The following is a 21,388-nucleotide window of genomic DNA, read 5'->3' as shown; positions in this document are numbered from 1 at the left end:
ATGTCCCCCATCTTCAAAGGCCTGTCAGCTCTACAATTCTATGAAACACAAATACTGGCAGACAGGAACAAAGCCTCAAAGAATCATGAAAACTGTCGTATGACACAACAGAGAGATGGATCGGTCCTGTGCTGCTGTTGTAACTGAACCCATCAAGTCAGCCTGTCAATATGCTTGGCAGGAGCTGTTGCCTGGGGGGGGAGGCGTGTAGCGCCCCTGGCATACAGGGATTTTGAGCCCCACCCCCAAAGGTAACACCTCTGATAGGAACAACAAAAATTACTTTCCCTATGCTATTAGACTGCTGAAGTGAAGAAAGGTTAGTGCAACAGGGGATGGAAGGATGGTGAACTTTACTAAATAAACAAATCCCCGAGCTCAGAAGCAACATGTTCTAAAATGCTCCAAATGCACCTGACACCTTGCGTTTCTACCAAAGCGCAACTGTACCTCTTGCAAGTACTAAAACCCACCCTAACTGCCGCTGCCAACCCAACTCCTTCCTCTTCCCGATTTCCCTCCAAACCGAACGAGCATTATTCTTTTGTGGTCCTAAACATTGACGCGACTCTGCGCGTGCGCGAGAGCTGGGGAACTCGCACCGAGGCGCAGCGCGCCTGCGTAGTCGCTTCCCCACACATGCTGGCATTGCTGCTGCTGCTGCTGCTACTGGGAGAGGCAGCTGCAGCGGCTCAGGTTCACCTGCGCGGTCGTGTTTTCTTGGGAGGAGGTAGGTGGCTGCTTCTAGGCTGTGTTTTGCACTGCTCGCTCTGGTGCCTCCCCGCCCGCTTTGCTTGCTGTGGCTGCTTCCCTTGTGCTTTGGCGCTGGGGCGGCGCTTGTTGTGCTTTCGGAACTCCTCGGGTAGCGACTGAGGCGCGACGCCTCTTTCCCTCCGGCCGGAGTATTCCGCGTCTTCCGCTCCCTAGTCTCCCTTCGCTTCCCTGCCTCTATCCCCGGAGAAAGCTGGCGGGAAGGTCTCGGCCTTGTCCTCCCTTTCTCTCCGTCCTCCCGGAGGCAATATTGAGGCGCGCTTTGGGGAGGGAGGGGTGCGGGTGCCCTCCTAATGGTACCTGTCGCTTTGGTTCCAGCTCTTGCTGTGCGTTATTGGGGGCTTTGCATCCTGGGCCCCTTCGGGTGATGCAGGTTTGCACCGTGCCCGTCTCAGCTGTGGGAGCTCAGCCCGCCGCCCGAGGGCAGGGTGGGGGGAATGCAATGCAGGGAAAGGAGAAAGGACACGTAGCGGATTGCTCGTATCCGACCACCAGTTAAGTTAGAGTAAACGGCGTCGTAGTAGACTCTCCGTGGGAGAGTTACTTGGAGAGGATACGGAGGGTCTACGGTGCTGCTTTAACTCGAGCACTGTAAGGAAAGGGAAATTGCCTGGGGACCGAGTGAACAGTTTAAGGCTGCGATCCTAAATAGGAAGCCCCGTTGAACTTCCCTCTAAATGTTCATTTGGGATCGGGCTGTGAATCTCCCTAGGATAGGCAATTCCACCAAAGGGTGTTTTTTTGCGCCTTGCGCGGGCCGTTTTCACTCTTTCCTCCATTTTCTCCAGTGTGCGTGTGCTGTTCTTGTTTTTCTTTGGAGAAAGAGGAAAATGTGCCGAAGGCTATTCATATAAACAGAAGCATTTGTGCCGTTTGCAGGCAATTCCAGGAGAGTTAATGAGCAGCCGCGCTAGGCTTCCCTGCTTGCCGGGAGGATTAATAGTTTTGAGTGTTTTTCCATTCAGATCTAACTACCGTTGTATCTAGACTGGGCTGTCTTCGCATGGTTCAGAAATTGTCATTTTAACCGATGGAAGCTCATTACTAGTTAAAACACACATTGCAGCCGTATTGTTAGCGGGTAATCTTTCCCACACGTACATAAAAGGAGGCAGCCCCTTGCCTTTTGTGATGGCCTCCTTAGTTACTGTTTTTATTTTTGAAGGTGAGGGATTGTTGATGTTTAAAATGGGTGTGTGTGTGAGGGGGTGCTAGTGTATTTCACTGAAGATAATTCCCCATAATTGAAGTAACTGTCCTATTCAACAGATTAAATAAGGCACTGAGGAAATATTTTTGAAGCTGGTTAATAAGCATGTTTCATATAGTAGAGGAAATTGCTTCTATGTTGCTTGATTCAAGAGATGTTTCTCTTTGGAGAGCAGCTGTGCTTTAAAGCTAAATTAAAATCCTAAATTTGCACCTGGGATTGATTGCTGTGTTGTGCCAATTACCAGTTACAAGTTGGTTCAAGTGGTAACTAAATCATCTCTAACATATGTATGATAAGTACAGTAATTGACTGGTGCAGATATTTAAGCATGCACCCCTGTGATGCGCTGGAGAGTGTCCCAAGCGCCATAGGATATATAGGAGCCTCTTGGCCATGGTTGAAGATAGAGCTTGATGTCCAGTCCGGCCCTCTACTGTTACCAGAAAATAAGGGGGTTCCTTTTGATGGCCCAACTGCCCAGGTTCATTACCTGTCAAAGATGAATGAGCTGAGGCAGAAATCAAGTGAAGGCAATGAGCACTTTTCTGGTAATACCACCACCACAGAAAGCCAGCAATGCCTTGCCCTAAGTGACTTTGGAATTCCCAATATTGGTAGTGCTGAAAGGGACATGTTAAAGGTTGTTTGTTCGGAGACATGTCAGGAGAAGACCAGAAAATCATCTGCTTCCTAGTCCCCTAATATCCCCCCAGACTTAGAGACATTTTAGACCAGGTCTCCTTTTCCTTCATTGTTCCCAGTGAGAGAGTAAATGTAAAGTAAACTTCTCTTTGCCAGTGTGATCCAGACAAAGCTAAGGATGGTCAATTAAACCACCTTTGGATTCCCCTGCTACCCTTAGGGACACACCTTTAATTGCCCTCATGCTTCTTCACTATCAATTGTTTGTAATCCTACGCATACATACACATTCCATGGAAATAAATGAGACATAATTATCTAAAAACAGTGTTTCAAAGTAGGCCATCAACTACTTTTAATATTCTTAATCACTCTCTCACCTATATGTAATACTTTTTGCAAAAATGATATGGATATTTGAGTTCTTTTGTGGCTCAAGATGCTGCTTATTTTCTTTAAGGCTAGTGCTCTGTATGGATGGGGAAAGCTACATACTGTAGTTTACTTGGCTACTGAAATGTTAAATGCTAGTTGGGCTCTACAAAAATAATCTGATATGGAAACGTTCATACAGGTTACTGTTCGTGCGATGCTAGCTATATACATGGAACTTTATAAACAAGTGGATTCTTGCACCTAGTAGGTCTTCCCACCCTGTTAAGAAATTATTGTTTGGGTATAGGCACACTGAGCTTCTAAGGTGGAAAAAACCCAGTCAATCTTAAATATGTCTGTTCAGAAATGCATCCTGATAAGTTCAGTGGAAGTCGCTGGAACTTACTTCTGTGTAAGTATGTATGCACTCTATGTGAAATGAGCTGGAGAAAAGTTCTCATAACTATCTAAGCCAGCCTTCCCCAATCTGGTGCCCTTGATAGGTTTTGGACCACAACTCTTGTGGTAATTATTCCTGGTCATTGGCCAAGCTGGCTGGAGCTCATGGGAGTAACAAGGGTGTACCTAGGGTTGGCCCTCATCAAGGGTGCAAAAATTCTTCCTCTCTGCTCTGGCTTGGAGTGGCTAGGAGCCCGCTGTTCCACATGCTCCCTAGGCACCTTGGTGGAGCTCCTTGCCAAGGGCACAAGGTGTTGGTTGGGCGGCGATACAGCTCCTTTCCAAGAGTGCATGGGAGCCTATGTAGGCCTCTGGGAGTTGTAGTCTGAAAAAATATTGAGAGCACCAAACTGAGAAAGGCTGATCTAAGGTTGTGCTTCTGAGCTTCGTACAAGCACTTGTTGATACTAGGTAAAGAAGAATGGAGGTGCACTTTTTGGACAGCAGCACCCAATTCCTTTGATTGGTAAGGCTTTTCATAATGCATGTTGCTCTGTCCTCTATTACTTTGTGTCTTCCCTAGTGGATAAATTTCCAGCCAGTGCTTCGGTAGCAAGAAAGAGTGATGGAGTTTTGAACAGTGGAGGATGGTGTAACCTGATTGTACATCATACATAATTTTGATGGGAAATTAAAGCAATCATACATTGATAACAGACCTAGGCTCTGTAGAAATTACCGTATTTTTCACCCTATAGGACGCATTTTCCCCTCCAAAAATGAAGGGGAAATGTGTGTGCGTCCTATGGGGCGAATGCAGGCTTTCGCTGAAGCCTGGAGAGCGAGAGGGGTCGGTGCAGATAGCAGCCTGCAGCCCGAAGCCTGGGGCGCACTGAGCAGTGCGCCCCGGGCTTCAGGCAGATATCCGCAAGCCTGGAGAGCCCGCGGGAGTTCCCGCCGGGCTCCCAAGGCTTGCGGATAGCAGCCTGTTCTGGGGGCTGGGGGGGAAATATATATTTTTCTTTATTCCCCTCCCCCCAAAAAACTAGGTGCGCCCTATGGGCCAGTGCGCCCTATAGGGCGAAAAATGCGGTAATCACCTCTTCTCACCTCTGTTGAGGTATGACAATATAATAATTACCATTGAACTGAACACTTAAAGCCACGTCTTGTAATCTCTTCATACGTGATTATTTAAAACAGGTTCAAATATGTTTACAAATTTGTAGCTGTTGATTCTTTGAAAATAGGAGACTGCTGTTCAGAAGCCTTGCTGCAGGGATGATTCAGTATAAATAAGTTGGCAACGGTACATTTTCTTCATTGTAAGCAGGATAATCTCATGAAGGGTATTTCTACAGGTCAGTTGCATGATTTATGACCTTGACTGCAGTAAAAGCATACTAACAGCTCTCATTTCTCCTATTTTTCCCCCTAGTCCCCTTATATTTGTGTTCGCTACCCATTTCTCATCATTTTAGTTTATATGTTCCAGAGTAAGCTTGACAACATTTATTGGATTTCATGCTAATTGGTAGCCAACCCTCTTGCCACTGCTCCTGGTGTTAATAGCCAAAATCAGATCACAATAATGTTTAGCTACTGCAAGTAATGGCTTATTTTATTCTTCCAGTAACCAGCAAGTATTTTCATCATAGCATGCCACGCTTCTGGTGACTTTGCAATAAGGAATAATATTCACTCTTAAATAGAGATCTTAAATGAGTTTTCAGAAGTAAACATAATAAAGGCACTTAGCAAGAGGAGAACACCATCCCCCTTCATTATTTTTCAACCTACAAAAAAATGAAATCACTTGCTCTTGAAACTGACAAATGTATCAGGCTAGTTCTCAAAGCTACCAACTCCCATGAGTTGTTTTCTTCCTGCATGTAAAGCATTTTGGGGTCCTGCTGTTCTTAAAGTATACGTGAGATGAAGGCTTCTCCTTTCTCTTCTGTCTCCCATTATTGGATACCAGATGTGGCATTGACCAGTGTCTTGTGCTGGGAAACAAACATGCTAGAGGAGTATATTATGTACTTTAATAAAACAAAACAAAAACAACCTTGCCCTTCTCGGTCAGCTTTCACATGAGGCACCAAGTAAGTCCTTTTTATAAGCTGGTGCTTTTTGTCAGCTTATAAAGGGCTTAAACCTCTGCTCTCATCTTACTTTCAGAGAGGGAAGAGAGAAAAGGCAGCCCCCACTTCTATTTAAAATAGTTGCAGCAGCCTGCCAATCCCGCTTAACATGTTGTGTTTCTCTCCAGTAATCTGATTCTCAGGTTTAGTTCTATGCTGTGTCCCTGTGAAGTCTTAATCTAATAAAAAATCTGGATTTATTTACAAAGAAGGAATATTCAGCACATTAAGAATTGTTACATCAGGCACCTAAAGAATGTATTTGTTGCAGAAAAAACATAGTATTAAAACCACCCTGAGACTTCCGGGTATAGGGCGGTAATTAATACTAAATAAAAAACCCAATGAACCCATATTTAAACAGCTTTATAAAAACCTTCATAAGACATTATGTATGGAAAAAATAGTCGCTTAGAAGTGTGAAAGGAAAGAAGCTTGCTTGCTGCCATGAAATGAAGCACAGGTTAGAAGTATAAAATGATAAGAGATTATATTAAAACAAAGACTCTGATGACACATGACCAGTACAGGCAGTGATGACAGATTAACACGTGTCCAAAAGATGCACGATTGTGCACGGCACCAAACCTGGAAGTGACCCTAAAATGTGGTAGGGGGTGGGGTGGAGCGAGCTTATACGTGCTCAGAGAACAGAACTCCTGCACAGTTGACAGTACTGCGAATACCCCAACACCAGAAGTTTGAGAGTGGAGATTAAACTGTATATTGGTGACTCCATTCCTTTGGAATTAATGTAGTTTACATCGCAAGACCTCAAAGCCTCATCAAATTTTGAATATGTTGAATTTGCAGATCCTTGGCTATCTTACCTGGCCATGCTAGGTGGGGCTGATGGGAGTCAAAAACATCTGAGGGTTCCAGGTTAGAGATAGCTGTAAACCTAGCTGGTTCATGGACAGTGCTGCTCAGAGACTTCTCAACATGAGATGAGTAACTGCTACTGTAAAGATATCCAAATGCGCACACTAGCTCTAGTGTAGACAGTACTCATTGTTGTTGTTATTATTATATTTCTATCCCACCTCAAGGTAGCTTAGAGATAAAAACAAGCACTAACAGCACAGGTAAACAATAATTTAAAAACAATTGAAGAGTGATAGAATTATATAGAATCTATTAAACCCATACAAAAAAATCTTATTCTAACCTCAAAATTCTAGGCTGCCAGCCATATAAGCTTTCTCTACTTCTAGCCATAGTTGCCAGTTCATTAAAAAGTTCTCAGTGACTTAAATGGACATAATGTCTTGCATACACACACACACACACACACACACACACACACACACACACACACACACAATGAATTATGTACAGAGATGATAGAAAATATCATTTGTTAGATGGTCTCTGCATTCACTGATCACTGTGCTGTTGGCCTGGTTCTGAGGACTCTCCTGGTTCTATTGGTTGTGGTTCCCTGACTTAAAGGAGGCAGGGAGAACTAACTGGGAGTTTGCGCACTTTCGGAAGAAGCATTTACACTGAAAAAAATGTTATGACGACAACAATAATTATTCAGTTACACAGAAATGTTGTGTTCTGCTCTAATAATATTTCCCCCCTGCAATTGCCCATTCTATCTAATCAAAGTACTGTGTATTGTAATACGAAGAGGTAAATTCAGGGCTGTGTGTGTGCCTTTATTCTGTCCAAGTGCAGAATCTGGTTGTGGGAACAGAATTTAGCATCCTTAATTTTCATTTTAAAAACAGGTTTTGAACTGAGTGTATAAGATTTTGTATGTTCTCAGGAAAGCTCTTGTAGTGAATTTAAGTTTGAAAAGATACATGAAAATCTAGGAGAAACTTAAGCATATATAATTATGGCATTACAAAGGGATAATTGTTTTTCCCATGGAGAGAGAACTATATATAGTAGTCTATTACCTACATACACAAACATTGTACAATCCTGGTAGACAACTTGCTTCAAGAGCAGCTATTCATTTCCCCCCAAATATTGAATCTATGTCTTTAAAACACTGTAAAACACCCAACAAGGTAAGAAAAAGACCCCACTGGCCATTTGATTTTCTGAACAGAAGGCACTGTAAGCAACAGTAAATGTATCTTATGTGAAAGGTATTGAAAGATAAGCTTCCAGGTGGAGCAAATCAGTTATGATTGATGCACACTTCTTTGACTGTGACTTTAGTCTACATTTATCCAATCCATCTAGGGTTAAAGAAATCAACTTTCCCAATATACTTGCTGACATCCTGATTTGCATCGATATTTCCACTTACTTTAGTTCATAATAAATCCCTAGTTATTTTTCTTGAATTGCTACCTTCAGCAATATAGCGGATGAACATGCTCCCTATAATAATTAATTGAAATCTGTCATCTTTAACACAGTGCTTCCTCCAGTACCATCTGTCCTTTCTGTTCTGCGGACCTTATATTCAGTTATTGGCATTGCCTGCACCATTTTCCCACTGCCTTCCTACATTTCCTATATAGGTAAAGGTAAAGGGACCCCTGACCATTAGGTCCAGTCATGACCGACTCTGGGGTTGCGGTGCTCATCTCGCTTTATTGGCCGAGGGAGCCAGTGTACAGCTTCCGGGTCATGTGGCCAGCATGACTAAGCTGCTTCTGGTGAACCAGAGCAGCGCACGAAAATGCTGTTTACCTTCCCGCCAGAGCAGTACCTATTTATCTACTTGCACTTTGCCGTGCTTTCAAACTGCTAGGTTGGCATGAGCTGGGACCGAGCAACAGGAGCTCACCCTGTCGCGGGGATTTGAACCGCTGACCTTCTGATCGGCAAGTCCTAGGCTCTGTGGTTTAACCCACAGTGCCACTCACGTCCCTTACATTTCCTATATAGTGGGCATTTATTTCAATTTACACTCATTCATCCTTCAAATGCACTGCCCAGGCTTGCGCCGCAGGAGGTCATTTCAATGCTACTAACACAACAGTTTAACTTCTCATACACCACACAGCACCACCACACACTCCATTGTCTCTTGAGGCAGAAGGATGCCTACTTCAAAATAATTATATTTGATCACTTGCCACTAGGTGGCTTCTTGTTCCCAACAAGTTCTGTGGTAGTACAGTGGTACCTTGGTTCTTGAACGACTTGGCTCCCGGATGGCGCAAACCCAGAAGTGTTCCGGTTTGCGAACTTTTTTTGGAAGCTGAACATCTGATGTGGCTTCCGATGTAGCGCAGGAAGCTCCTGCAGCCAATTGGAAGCCACGCCTTGGTTTTTGAACGGATTATGTTAGACAACCAAGGTACCGTTGTACAGAGGTAGTCAAGTGAAGATCAAGAGCAGTAATCATAGAATTGTGATCAACCTTAGCTGTTCCTCACAATTCTGCCCACCTCACAGTGCCTCTATATTACAGCTCCATCACTTAAAGCAAAAGGGGGGGGCGGGCTTTCACTCAGCAGACGTGAACCTGGCTGTTAAATGAAATAAAGGGATAGGAAGTAGAATTAGCAAGAGTGGAGCAAGAAAGCAAGCAAGCAGAGTGCGACAGATTTGATTGGGTTTTTATCACCAGGTCTGCATCAATTTAATGAAATGTATATATTGTATGGTTTTGGTTGCACATGAGAGAGTGTTGACAAGTCATAGGCCACTGTGGAACAGAATGCTGGACAAGACGGGTATTTGATCTGATCACACACAACCACGCACAATGAGTTTTGCAAACTGGATTATGTGTATCTGTCTTCTATAAGTTTGAAGATTAAAATACCTTGTACTGTTCAGGTTTTACAGTTTAAGGTGGGTTCTACCTTACACATATTGTAAGGTAGAACCCACCTTACCATGGCTAAGCATGAATGAGGGAGCTTGCAGGTACTCACAGCAAAAATCAAGGCCACTTTTCTACTCCCCTGGTCCTGTTACTGCCATGAACTGCCATGGTCTGTCTTAGTGTTATATCAAAAGACTTGTGGGTTCTTTGGAGTCCTATATGTTGGGCCTTTGTTAAAGGGATTGTGTACTCATGTGGTTGGTTGGTTGGTTGGTGGGTGGGTGGTTGATGGAGAATTCTGGGTGGGAGACAGGGAAATGTTGGTCTCCTAGGATGAGAGGCTGGGAGGAAAAAGGAGGGACCGCAGGTGACAGCTGGGAGAGGTTGCTGCCTTCTGTGGTGGTAGACACTGAGAACAGCCTCTAGGAGAGGACTCCATATTTTACTTGTTCTGTTTGTTGTTGTTGTTGTTTTGTAGCTGTTATTGTATTGTGAAAAACTTTAGCAAAAAATATTTTTAAAAAGCAAAACTCGGACTTATGACTTGTCTTCCTCAGACAAACTACAGACCACACGTAAGGAACAAACTTTGGCTTCATGGTCTGAAGCAAGACAAACCAGGAGCTTGGGTTTGGACATAACACTCAGCCAAACTATGGCTTAGCTCCAGGTTGTGTAGCAGCAGCAACATAACTGAGGGAGGAGCGAAGTGGCCATAAATTTTGCTGTGACCACCTGCGTGGTTGTGGGTTCATGCTGGGGCGTGGTTCGGCTTAGTGATACACGCCTTAGATTTGTAGCTGAACTAGGCTGACAAATGGAATTTTCCACCCTATGTTCTGCTCCCTTGTGCAGGTGTTTACAAGCTGCTAGCGTAACCGAGTAAGAGCTTTTTTCATAACAGGCAGAGCAATCTTGGTTCAACATTCCCTTTAATATTCCTGATCATTTGCATGATGCAATCATTATTTTGTCTCTTTTATCAAGGACTCTAGTTTTTGCTTTTTAAAGCCCTGCTCCTAAACCTCTGGCTTGTTTGTTGGTAGATAAATTCTTTTAGTATTGTGTATGTTTTTATTTTGGTTTTTTAAAAAACAAAATCTTTCTGTTTAACTTCTCTGAGACTTTTTGTAAAAAAGTAGCAATATAATAATAATAATAATAATAATAATAATAATAATAATAATAATAATAGTGCTATCCTCCTAAACTAGAACATCTTCCTCTTTGTGCAGTATACCAAATAATTCAGTGCATTTTTCAAGAGTGGTGCAAAGTTGGTGAGACAACTGTAACTATTGGGTAGGTGTAATTACTCCCGAAAACATTGACTGTAAACTGTTAACAGGACTAATCCGCTTGTCTTTCTGTGTCAGAATAGCTTATTTGGTAGAGCATGAGACTCTTAATCTCAAGGTCGTGGGTTCAAGCGCCACATTGGGCAAAAAAAATCCTGCGTTGCAGGGGGTTGGACTAGATGACCCTCGTGGTCCCTTCCAACTCTACAATTCTGTGAGCTCATGACTGATGTTTGCATTTGGTTCCATCTAGATTTAGGGAGGTATCCAACAAAATAGTTCCATTGGTGCTATAATAATAGAAAAATTCTCTCCTCATTCTGGGGTTTTCTGCAACCCAGATTTGGGGAAGCCATTGAAGGAGGAGTAGAGGAGAAGTTCTGTTGCACAAATGCAAGTTCTTGTGCTAATGGAGCTACTTCATTGGGTATTTCTCCTTTATGTGTCACTGCTGGCTGATTGTCTAGGGTCTCTTGGTTACCTCTATAGCCATCCATCACTCATATCTCTAGTGAATAGAGCGTTTCCCCCTGAGATAACAAGCAACTTAAAAATCTTGTCATTGAAACATTTCCAGGACAGATCTAAGAAAATTGCAGTCAGTTGTTTCAGATGTGATTTCCACTTCGTTTTTTTAAAAACTTTTCCTCATAGTTCAAAATTTTTATAATTAAATCTTGTGGAGTGCTAGGTGCTGCTCTGAGACGTACTTCCAGATTAAATGTAGCAGCAAGCCTTTTTGCTGGGAAAACCTTCACTGATGTAACTTGCTCCTTTAAATATGCAAAGAGGCAGGTTTCACCTTCTAGAATGGTTCCCAGCACCATTCAGTTTGTCGTTCTGCAGAACTTTGGAATCATTTTTCTGTGGTTATTTCAAAGTCTACGTTTAAGGCTCTGTGGGAGTTTCCATCATCTTTCTGTTAAGTCCTCCACTGCCTTCTCAGTTGGGGTTAACAGAGCTGGCATGTCTGTTTTTATGTCAACTCTCCTTAGTCCAAAATGATTTGAGTGACGAAAAGCAATTCCAATTTTGATCTAGAGATGGCAGCAGAGCCCCCTTTTGTCTCCTTGCTCTGTTTACTGCCTCCAGGCACAATTTGTTCTAGGAGGATACTGTTCTAGAGTTAGTGGGGGCGAAACAAGACTTTATTTCACCTGGGCCAAGACCCAGTTTTTGCATATTTGTGTACACAAACACACAGATGCTGGGAGCCTCAAGGGCACCCATCTGAAGGCTTCACTACCCTCTATTAAGTTTGTGTTCTTTGGGCATTGGAGGCTTAAGAACCTAAATACCAGTCCCAAAATAAGGGCTAACAAGGTTTATGCAGGAGAGCTTCTTGGCCAGCCTTACGCCAGTCTTCTCTTCCATATCCACAGAGAGCACACACAGTTGCCTTGGAAACATCAGCCGACTATATTTACCAGTTGTGGAGAACAAGGCTTGAATTCCCCCTGGACACTGTTTTTCCACAGCACCACATGTATAACGAGTTATATTGAATCATTCCAGGTGTTAGACCTGTAATAGTATCAACTCTGGAAAAAAGTGTGTTAGAGACATGAATCTAATTATCAGTAGCAGTGTACACATTAAGGAAATGGGAAGGGTTTTGTTCATTCCTTTCTGGGAGAATTCACAAGTGCTTATGGACTCCGGTGATAATTTCTGGTCAAAGCAGAGAGACTGTCCATATGGCTACACCTGCCTAATGTGGAATTTAATGTTAACTTCTCTATTGACTGTTTAAAAGGCATTATTGCCCTCAAACACTATCAACTAAAAGGGGAGGAATGACAGAGGTGCTCATTTGAGAACTGCCCGTTTAATTGACACCTGGATATTTTATAATCCAAACAGTAAAGAAGCCGCTGGTTTTTTAACGGTGCATCAAGTTTGCACTAGATTGTACTACTTATTTATCAGCAGTTTATTTTTAGTGCTACATTTACCTGCAACTAAAACTCAGTTTCAGGGTGTGCCTTCAATTCAGACACTATTTGATGAGACCTGTACTCTGCAAGTTTAGGTACACTTTTAATCACTGGATCCTGTCCCTTTAAATATCGTTATTGTACTGTAATGGCTTTTCCTAAACCTTTGTCGTTTCCCTGCCTCCTCCCTTCAAGAAGAAGGGATTGCAAGACGATACTCCTCTTTCCCTTCCTACTCTCCTCTGTTCTCCTGCACCCCCCTACCAAAGACCTCCTTGTCTTCAAACCTTCCTTAATTTTACAAACACACACAGAGATTTTTACTCCCCTTCCCAGGGACCTGTCTGATGCATCAGCAGGTTACATTGTTTGCTAGTGTTAAATTAGCTATTTGCAGATAAAATTGAAAAGAGTTTAATTTTAAACAGTGTTCTTAAACTCTTAGGCAGTTGCGGATTGAGATGCTTGCAAGGCTACCATTACAAGCCTCTCACCATTTTCATTAGTGAATCATTTCACCAGAGGAGACAGTAGCAAGGGGAAAAAACCTGTTAAAGAAATAGCAGGTTTTCAACAGTGCCAACACACATTTTGAAGAGATTAACACCAAGCTAGTGGTGGCAAGGAAACAGTAGCCTTATTTTACTTATTCAAAAATATAGACATATTTAAACATTTTCTGCTTAAAGAGGCAGTGGTGGATCCGCGCCTCAAAAAGCCCACCCTAGACCAGTTACTAACATCCCTTTATTGACAAAGGTGATAGAGAGGGTGGTTGTAGAGCAACTGCAGATATTCCTGGAAGAGACTGATTACAGTGGTACCTCGGGTTAAGTACTTAATTCGTTCCAGAGGTCTGTTCTTAACCTGAAACTGTTCTTAACCTGAGGTACCACTTTACCTAATGGGGCCTCCTGCTGCTGCTGCACCGCTGGAGCACAATTTCTGTTCTCATCCTGAAGCAAAGTTCTTAACCCGAGGTACTATTTCTGGGTTAGTGGAGTCTGTAACCTGAACCGTATGTAACCTGAAGTGTCTGTAACCCGAGGTACCACTGTATCTGGATCAAGTACAATCTGGGTTCAGACCTGATTTCGGAACTGAATTGGGTGCCCTCATAGGTGACCTTTATCATGAGAGGGACAGGATGAGTACAACCTTATTACTTCTGCTTGTTTGCTTAGCGGCCTTTGAAACCCATCAATCATGATATCCTCCTGGACCAAATGAGTGAGATGGGTGTTGGAGGCACTATATTACAGTGGTTCTGTTTGTATCTTTAAGGTTGTACCCAGCGAGTAGCACTGGGCTTGTGTTTCTCGCCTCCTTCCCCTGGCATTTCTGCTATTGGGTTTTGCATGGTGCTGTTCTCTCGCCAGTACATGTATGAAGCCATTGGGTGTGATTAGGAGTTTTAGAGCAAGATGTCTCCAGTATGCTTATGATACACAGCTCTACTTCTCCATAACATCTGAATCAGGAGAGGTCATGAGAGCTTTGGACCAGTTTCTGGATGCAGTGGTAGACTGGATGAGGACCAATGATCCTGGGAAGTTGTGGGTTCTTTGGGTGGAGGGTTCACATGTTCATGAAATTGGGTTGCACTTCTTCTGAAGGAGGAAGTTTGTCAGATTAGACCTCTGGTCTACCAATATTTTAACAGGGATGCCTTGCAGGAGAGGTCATTTGTTTATGATTCAGTCAGGCATAAATAATGCCTTCTTTAGTGCTACATTGTGAAGGGAGCAGGTGCCTTTCTGTTCGGGAGGCACGAACCTATTCCGTGGCTGTGTTCAAGTACCTAGTCCATGCTTTCAATTCATTCTGTGGGGTCCTGGCATCTTTTTCAGTGTTTGCAATCTTAACGCTGGTCTTTTCTCTTGTTCTCTCTTAGAGTGTTTTGCTGCTTGAAAGCTAACGTCAGTGTTCTCGGTAAACATGGAAGAATTGCAAGATGTCCAATTGACGGAGATCAAGCCCCTCCTGAATGATAAGGTAATTCTGGCTGTGTTTGAGCATTAGCAAGGCACTAGTCATTTTATGTTATCCTTGAGTGGTACATAAGGGTTGTGTGTAATTTAGAATCCTGTACTGTTTGGTATTAAGAAACAGAACTTAACGTTCTGAGAAGCTCTATGTATTATTATTTTTTGTAAAGTCCATCACTTCAGTATAACTGAACACAACCCCCCCCCTTAAATATTATCTCTGTTGTCTTTCGCCTGCCCTGTTGCAAATTATAGATTGCAAACTCCCTGGGATGGGTACTCTTCCTTCTGTTGTAGCTTCCATCATCTCTTTGAACATTGATGATAAAGAGTCCTATGACACTTTAAAATAAATAAGTTTGTTGGGCTAGAGTCCAATGCATCAATCCATAATAGCACGGAATACGTAAAGAATGAGCTGTAAAGATAATACCATACACTTTCAGACCAATGTCTGATGAAATCTCCAAAGCTGGGGAGGGGTGGGATTACTGGTCGGGAAGGGCAAAGGACTTAAGTGCCCTGCATTGTTTCCTGCCTTTCCCTACAAGTAGCATAAGAAGAATGCATTATGCAAGAGTAAGTGGAAGGGCACTTCTTGCAAAAGGCAGACCTTCAGGGTTCTTGATTTCTCCATCCCTGGATCCTCAGGAGTGGTTGGCGAGGGGGCTTGGTGCAGGGAGGTCACAGGAAAGCCCGTTGCATGAGAGGAGTTGATGATTTCAGCCTTTCTTTAGTACATAATTTGAGGTACCTTTCACAAATAATGCATAGGATATCTTTCTCATTTCAGTTTTAACTTTGGTTCTTTCTTTGGTTCAGCTCTTAGCATTTTCCAAGGGTGTGCATGTGTGTGGGTGAATAGTGTGATCACTAACTTTTCTATGGTGATTTACAGTGATGAGCCAATGTTTTCCAGCTATTTCTGCAAAATCCAGTCTTACACTGGTCTTCTCTTTTTAGCTTGTGGTGTGCCTTGAATATTTGTGGGCCATCCGGTTTTTCCTCTCGCTACCATGTCTGTCTCGTCCACTTACTATTTTAACATATTTCAGTTTTAACTTTTAGATGCCTTCTAAAAAACTTTATTCCATCAGGCTTATGTGGGCAATTAAGAATACATATTTCCATAATAGCTGGTTTCTGGTTTTAACTTTGTACGTGGCTTTTATTGTATGGTTTTATATATAATTGTTGTAAACCACTCTTGGGTTTTTTAAAGAAATGAATGGCGGTAACAAATATTCATTTTACCAAGCCCACACACTACAAAAAGTCTTTCATCTTTTTAAAGGGAGTTGAACTAGTAGTTTTATATCAATATAGACAAAAAGCCATAGCCAGATCCAGTGATAAATTACATAGTAGCCAGAGGTTGAGTGTTTTGTCTAAATGACCATGCATGTTTAAGAAGTTACTGTATTTTTCGCTCTATAAGACACACCAGACCACAAGGCGCACCTAGTTTTTGGAGCAGGAAGACAAGAAAGAAAAAAATCTGAATCTCAGAAGGCAGAACAGCAAGAGGGATAGTTGCGCAGTGAAAGCAGCAATCCCTCTTGCTGTTCTGGCTTCTGTGATAGCTGTGCAGCCTGCATTCGCTCCATAAGACGCACACACATTCCCCCTTACTTTTTAGGAGGGAAAAAGTGAGTCTTATAGAGCAAAAAATACGGTATATAGGAATACGGTCATACCTCGGGTTATGAACGCTGCAGGTTGCACATTTTCGGGTTATGGACCATGCCGAACCTGGAAGTACCAGAATGGGTTACTTCTGGGTTTCGGCGCTCAGGCATGCGCAGAAGCACAAAATGGTGTCACGTGCATGCGCAGAAGCGCTGAATTGTGTCACGCGTGTGCAGCGGCGCTGCGGGTTGCGAATGTGCCTCCCGCACGGATCACGTTCGCAGCCCAAGGTATGACTGTATAGAAACTACCAAGTCAGACCACTGATTGGTCCATCTAGCTCAGCATTTTCTTCAGTTACTGATAGAAAACACCCAGGTTTTCAGTTAATTATTTCCTAGCCCTTCATGAAGATGCCAGGGATTGAATCTGGAACCCTTTGCATGAAAAACATGTGTTCTAACCTTTTGCATGAACTGAGCAGCAGTGCCACCAGTTCATAATATATATTGACCAAATGTTGGAATGGAAATAATTTTGAATGGTATTTTCACAGAACCTTTGAAAAATGAGCAGGTTTGTCTATGCATGAAAGTATTTGAAAATGATTGTTTCTGGGACTGATAAATGTGTACCGACTCATGTGGAATTGTGGCACTTGCCTCTATCCTTGGCAGTTCATACAATAATTTTGTTTCTGGCGTCAGCTGTTGCGGGTGGAGGAAAGCGAATTGTAATGACATCATCCTTTGCATTTATTCATACTAATGAAGTACAAGAAGCTTCAATTCTGACAATAGTTTGCTGCAAAGTGATATGCCGGAGCAGAGTTTTCAGAAAACTCAGCTGCAAAGCAAAGTTTATGAGGCTGTTCTGGAATCTGGGCTATTCATTGGCTCTTATTCTTATTTTGACAGAATTCAGCTCGAAACTTCCAGGACTTTGACTGTCAGGTAAGTACCTGAAACCAAAACGGGCATGCATTGTCAGGCTTTCCTTGAAGAACGACAATGGATCTCTGTTGATCAGATAGTTGCCCAAATTAAAAATAAAAAAGAACTTGAGAAACCTAAGCGTCCGTTGGCTCCCATATATCTTTTGCTGGTTTTCTGTACATTTAACAGTCTGTTTGGCAGTATGTGTTGAACAGGACCTGTCTGCTTCCAGATCTTAAGGGCCAGATTTTGGAGTTGATCACCATGGACTTTTGAAGCACCATAGAGTTAAATTACTGCAATGGTGTGTGTGTGTAAATTTTGTAAGATGCAAATCTGTGTTTCTGTGTCTCAGAAATTAATGAAGTAGGAAGGGCTTGTAATCCTCAAATTATAAAGTGGTGTTTTCAGTGTTTAAAAAATTATTTTATGAAGTAGCCAGTTTATTGCATTCTGTGGCTTGGCCTGTTGTCCTATCTTGTCTTAGCCACATGGGCAAGATACAGAAAAACGGAAATGCCAAGCCAACCTCAAAAGGTGGAATTAGGAACAAAATTGGGTAGGACCAAAAATGCAATATAAATTGCTACTAAAATTTGTACAAAAAGTAAAATTTGACTTCAATTTTACAAAAAGTATGAATATAAATTAAACTTATTAATGACCATAACAATACCTTGGTTTAAGAACAGCTTAGTTTATGAACAACTTGGATTAAGAACGCTGCAAACCCGGAAGTAGGTGTTTTGGTTTGTGAGTTTTGCCTTGGAAGCAGAACATGTTTCGCTTCCTGTTAAGTGTGTTCCATTTGTAAATCGAGTCCCCCACTGCTATGGGAAAGCATGCCTTGGTTTAAGAATGCTTTGGTTTAAGAACGGACTTCCGGAACGGATTAAGTTGTAAACCAAGGTACCACTGTACAGGACAATGCCTTAACATCCAGCATTAGATTAGTTCTAAAGACCAAATGCAGTTGAATCTCCAAGGAATCTTCTTTAGTGATCAATGAATGTATAACATACAATTTTGTCACCCGAAATTAGTCTTTTGACTGATCTGCATAGATAAGGGGAGCTGGCCAATAATATTCCTGTATGCACATGGCAAACATTGAAATGTATCTGAAAATAGTGATATCTTTCTACCAATGTCCATTCATGTTTTAGAGCATCCTCCAGATTTCTGGTTATCGATGTCAGCTATTCACCATCATAGATTAAAGTTGATTTTTATTTTTTAACACATTTTGGTAGCAATTTATATTTTAAAAATGTTTCTGCCTTGTTTTGGGTCTTAGCCACATCTGTCCTGAAGGTAGGAATGCCACTCTACTTCCGGCTTAAGAGCTTGTCTTCACAGATGTCTTGCCAAACATGAGCAGAGTGTGATGTGAATTTTAACCAACAATCTTGATGTGGCATCTGTAGAAGGCATGGCTAGGAATTGTTAACACCTGACATATGCTTAGAATAACTTTGAATTAAAAGGGAACCAGAATCTCAGCTTCAGGGCGCTAAGATCAGACACCAGTGAATTTGAACATCCTTTTATGCCCTTTGGCTTGACTTGAAGCTCCCTCCACTTACCTCATTTGTTGGACCAGTTTGGTGTTCAGTGTTGTGCAAAGGTGAATTTAAGTTTGAAAAGGATTTAAGAGAATCTCTCAAGCATTCACACACACACACACACACACGCACCACAAAACCGCCCAGCCATCCCAGCATAACTCAACACAAGCAGGCACAGAAATGGAGAAAATGCACATTTGAGAGCTTATGAAAATTACCCAGGGCAATTGCACTATAATTAATGTAAAACAAAACTGGTGAGTGTGACACGAATTGAGCATAAACCAGGTGATGCTTGCCACTTCTTTTTCTTAATCTTCTAGAGTGGATGAACAGTGAACTTGTGTCCATAGCAACCACTGAACAGGATGTTCCTTACTGCCACTTTATTAATTTTAGCTGCTCCTAAAATTGAGCTATGTACAGCCTTTGTGTGTTGATAAAGCTTCTTTGCCTTGTATGATATGAATGACAACTTCTGAGGACTGCCTGCTTCAGCCTTTTATTTACACAAGTTAAACACTGTGCATGAATTACAACATATTTAAGAAGGGTTGCGTGGGCAAGATTAAATCTTAAAATTTCCCATAGCCTTCAGCTGCTTCAGGCTAAGGTGCTCTTGAGAAGCCAAAGAACTACACAGTAAGATATAATGTACCTCACTGGAAAAACAAATGCACATATCCTTTATTAGGTTCAAGTGACATTCCACTATTTTAACCTAGGTGATGTCCCTTTGAGTCAAAGACAGTGCAAATGGTCTCTCATACCTGGGTTAATTAGAGTGGCACCATTTTTAGAAATCATGTAGGCACACCAGAAGCTTAGGCATAGATGCAGAGGGTCTCTGCAATTAGATAATGGAAAAGGAAGGGGGACATGCTCACATTTAGCTTCAAAGTAAATTTGAGGGGGAAAGGAAGTGGGCAGCTGAGCAAGCAAGGACTTTGAACTGCATTTTAACTCCTTCAGCTGTCAAATACTGAATCTGCATGGCTAACACTCTTTCTCATAGATAATAGTCACATCAAGAATTGTGAAAAGAATTTAGTTCTGTAGCATCAGCACCTCATGCAGCAGCATCTGTCAAAACTTTAATGGATATTGCTTCCTTATATTTGAACGACTCCACAAGACAGCTGTTAATGTGCATATGTTGAACATGTAGGCTTTGAAGCCTCTACTAGGTGGAGATCTGCAGGAAGTGCCTTGGAGCCTGCCTTTATGTAGTGGGTTAACCTTGAAAATAGGTCCCAGTCCCAGGGAACATTCTGAAGGCACATGAGGCAGCAATTGTGTGAAAAACTAAGCAGTCCTGGGTCTAGTTGTTGGCTGGTTATGAGACAACATGGCAACCTTGAATCTGAGTTCTATGTTTGTGGTAGAATGCCAGATGATAGATAGATAGATAGATAGATAGATAGATAGATAGATAGATAGATGATAGATAGATAGATAGATAGATGATAGATACTATCAGAAACTGGGGTTGCCACTGTGATGTCCCCCACATGTTGCTAGGCTCTGACTCCCATTATTGGCTTTGCTGGCTGAGGCTGATGGGTACTGAACTCCAACAACATCTGGCAGGCCCTGCATAGATTACAGACAGACAAAGCCATTGAGATTTTGTTGATCTATTCACCAAGAGATTATTGGACTCAACCTGGGAAAAAATACTTCAGGTTGCTACAAACACTTGAGTGAAGGGGTCATTTTCATTGCCACTCTTAACAGAAACCACACTCCCCTCCCCAAAAAAGTGTTTGTCTTTGTTCCTGAAATAATGTGTTCTTAGTTAAGAATGTTCTTTATATCTAAAGTCCTGTGTTACTGGTGTAATAGCTGCTCAATTTTGTTTTCCTTGAGCAGCTCTTAAATAATTTGCATCTTAGACTTCACTTACAGATTATAGTTCAAGTAACCATAATCTGGGGGCAAGTAGCAATTGCTGGTGGGTGAGTAGATAAGTGCGAAAGCCACTTTGTGGATGCAGTCAATGTTTTCCAGATAGGAAAGAGCACCAAAAAGAGTTTTGGCTGTCTACTCCACTTTCTCTTGATTCTCTGAGGGTAGAATAGGGAAGAAGCAGAACCACAATAGCAGCTCATATCATGTGAAGGGCCTGGCTGAGACCTGTTTCTCCTGGCCCGCCTAGTCCTGTGAGAAATAATAATGTGTGGTTCTTATTCTTTTACTAGAAACAGCACTGAATAATTGCTGGGGTGTGTTCTGTCCTGAATGGACAGAAGAAAATAGCCTCAGTTATGTGTTTCCCCCTAGAGCTGCTCTTTATGAATGAAGTCAAGACCCTATGGACTCATATTTGTATCATATGGAGCTGCTTTGCTATTAAATGACAAATTGGTATCTCCAGGTTTGTGCAACCTAATTCCCATTCTTATATCAAACAAGATATCATGTTGTGACTGGAACCTACAACAAAATGTCCCAGTGTATCCTACTTCCTAAAAGGAGTTATTCTGTTCAGGTTTCTACCCAACCATTCCCTCCAATCAGGGTATTCTCTTTGCTTCCACCTAGCAGTTCCATTTTTTGTTTCCAGTGTCATTCTACCAGCCATGGCAACTAAGCATGCTCAGTCCTCATTGGGGTTCTGCCCCCTTTCAAATACATTTCATGTAGGGTTGCCATATTTCAAAAAGTGAAAATCCAGACACAAATGTTGTTGAGCTTTTTTTGAAGTTTTTAAACTATTTTTTAGCTTCCTATATGGGCTATAT

The 21,388-nt window shown here is 42.1% G+C and overlaps 1 protein-coding gene across 1 annotated transcript in view; it reads left to right on the top strand.

Annotated features, from left to right (window-relative positions):
- Positions 1 to 607: 607 nt before the first annotated feature.
- The window catches only part of NDRG3 (NDRG family member 3), a 49,418-nt gene continuing 28,637 nt past the window's right edge, over positions 608 to 21,388 (top strand). Inside the window, exons 1-3 of the mRNA XM_053393870.1 lie at positions 608 to 730; positions 14,419 to 14,519; positions 17,059 to 17,094. Coding sequence (XP_053249845.1) covers positions 14,463 to 14,519; positions 17,059 to 17,094 — 93 coding nt within the window. The 5' untranslated portion in view covers positions 608 to 730; positions 14,419 to 14,462. The remainder of the gene's footprint in view (positions 731 to 14,418; positions 14,520 to 17,058; positions 17,095 to 21,388) is intronic.

The sequence above is a fragment of the Podarcis raffonei genome, chromosome 6 (genome assembly GCF_027172205.1).
Source record: "Podarcis raffonei isolate rPodRaf1 chromosome 6, rPodRaf1.pri, whole genome shotgun sequence".
NCBI classification, from domain to species: domain Eukaryota; kingdom Metazoa; phylum Chordata; class Lepidosauria; order Squamata; family Lacertidae; genus Podarcis; species Podarcis raffonei.
Note: the sequence above shows the minus strand (reverse complement) of the source record. Positions and strands in the feature narration are given on the sequence as shown.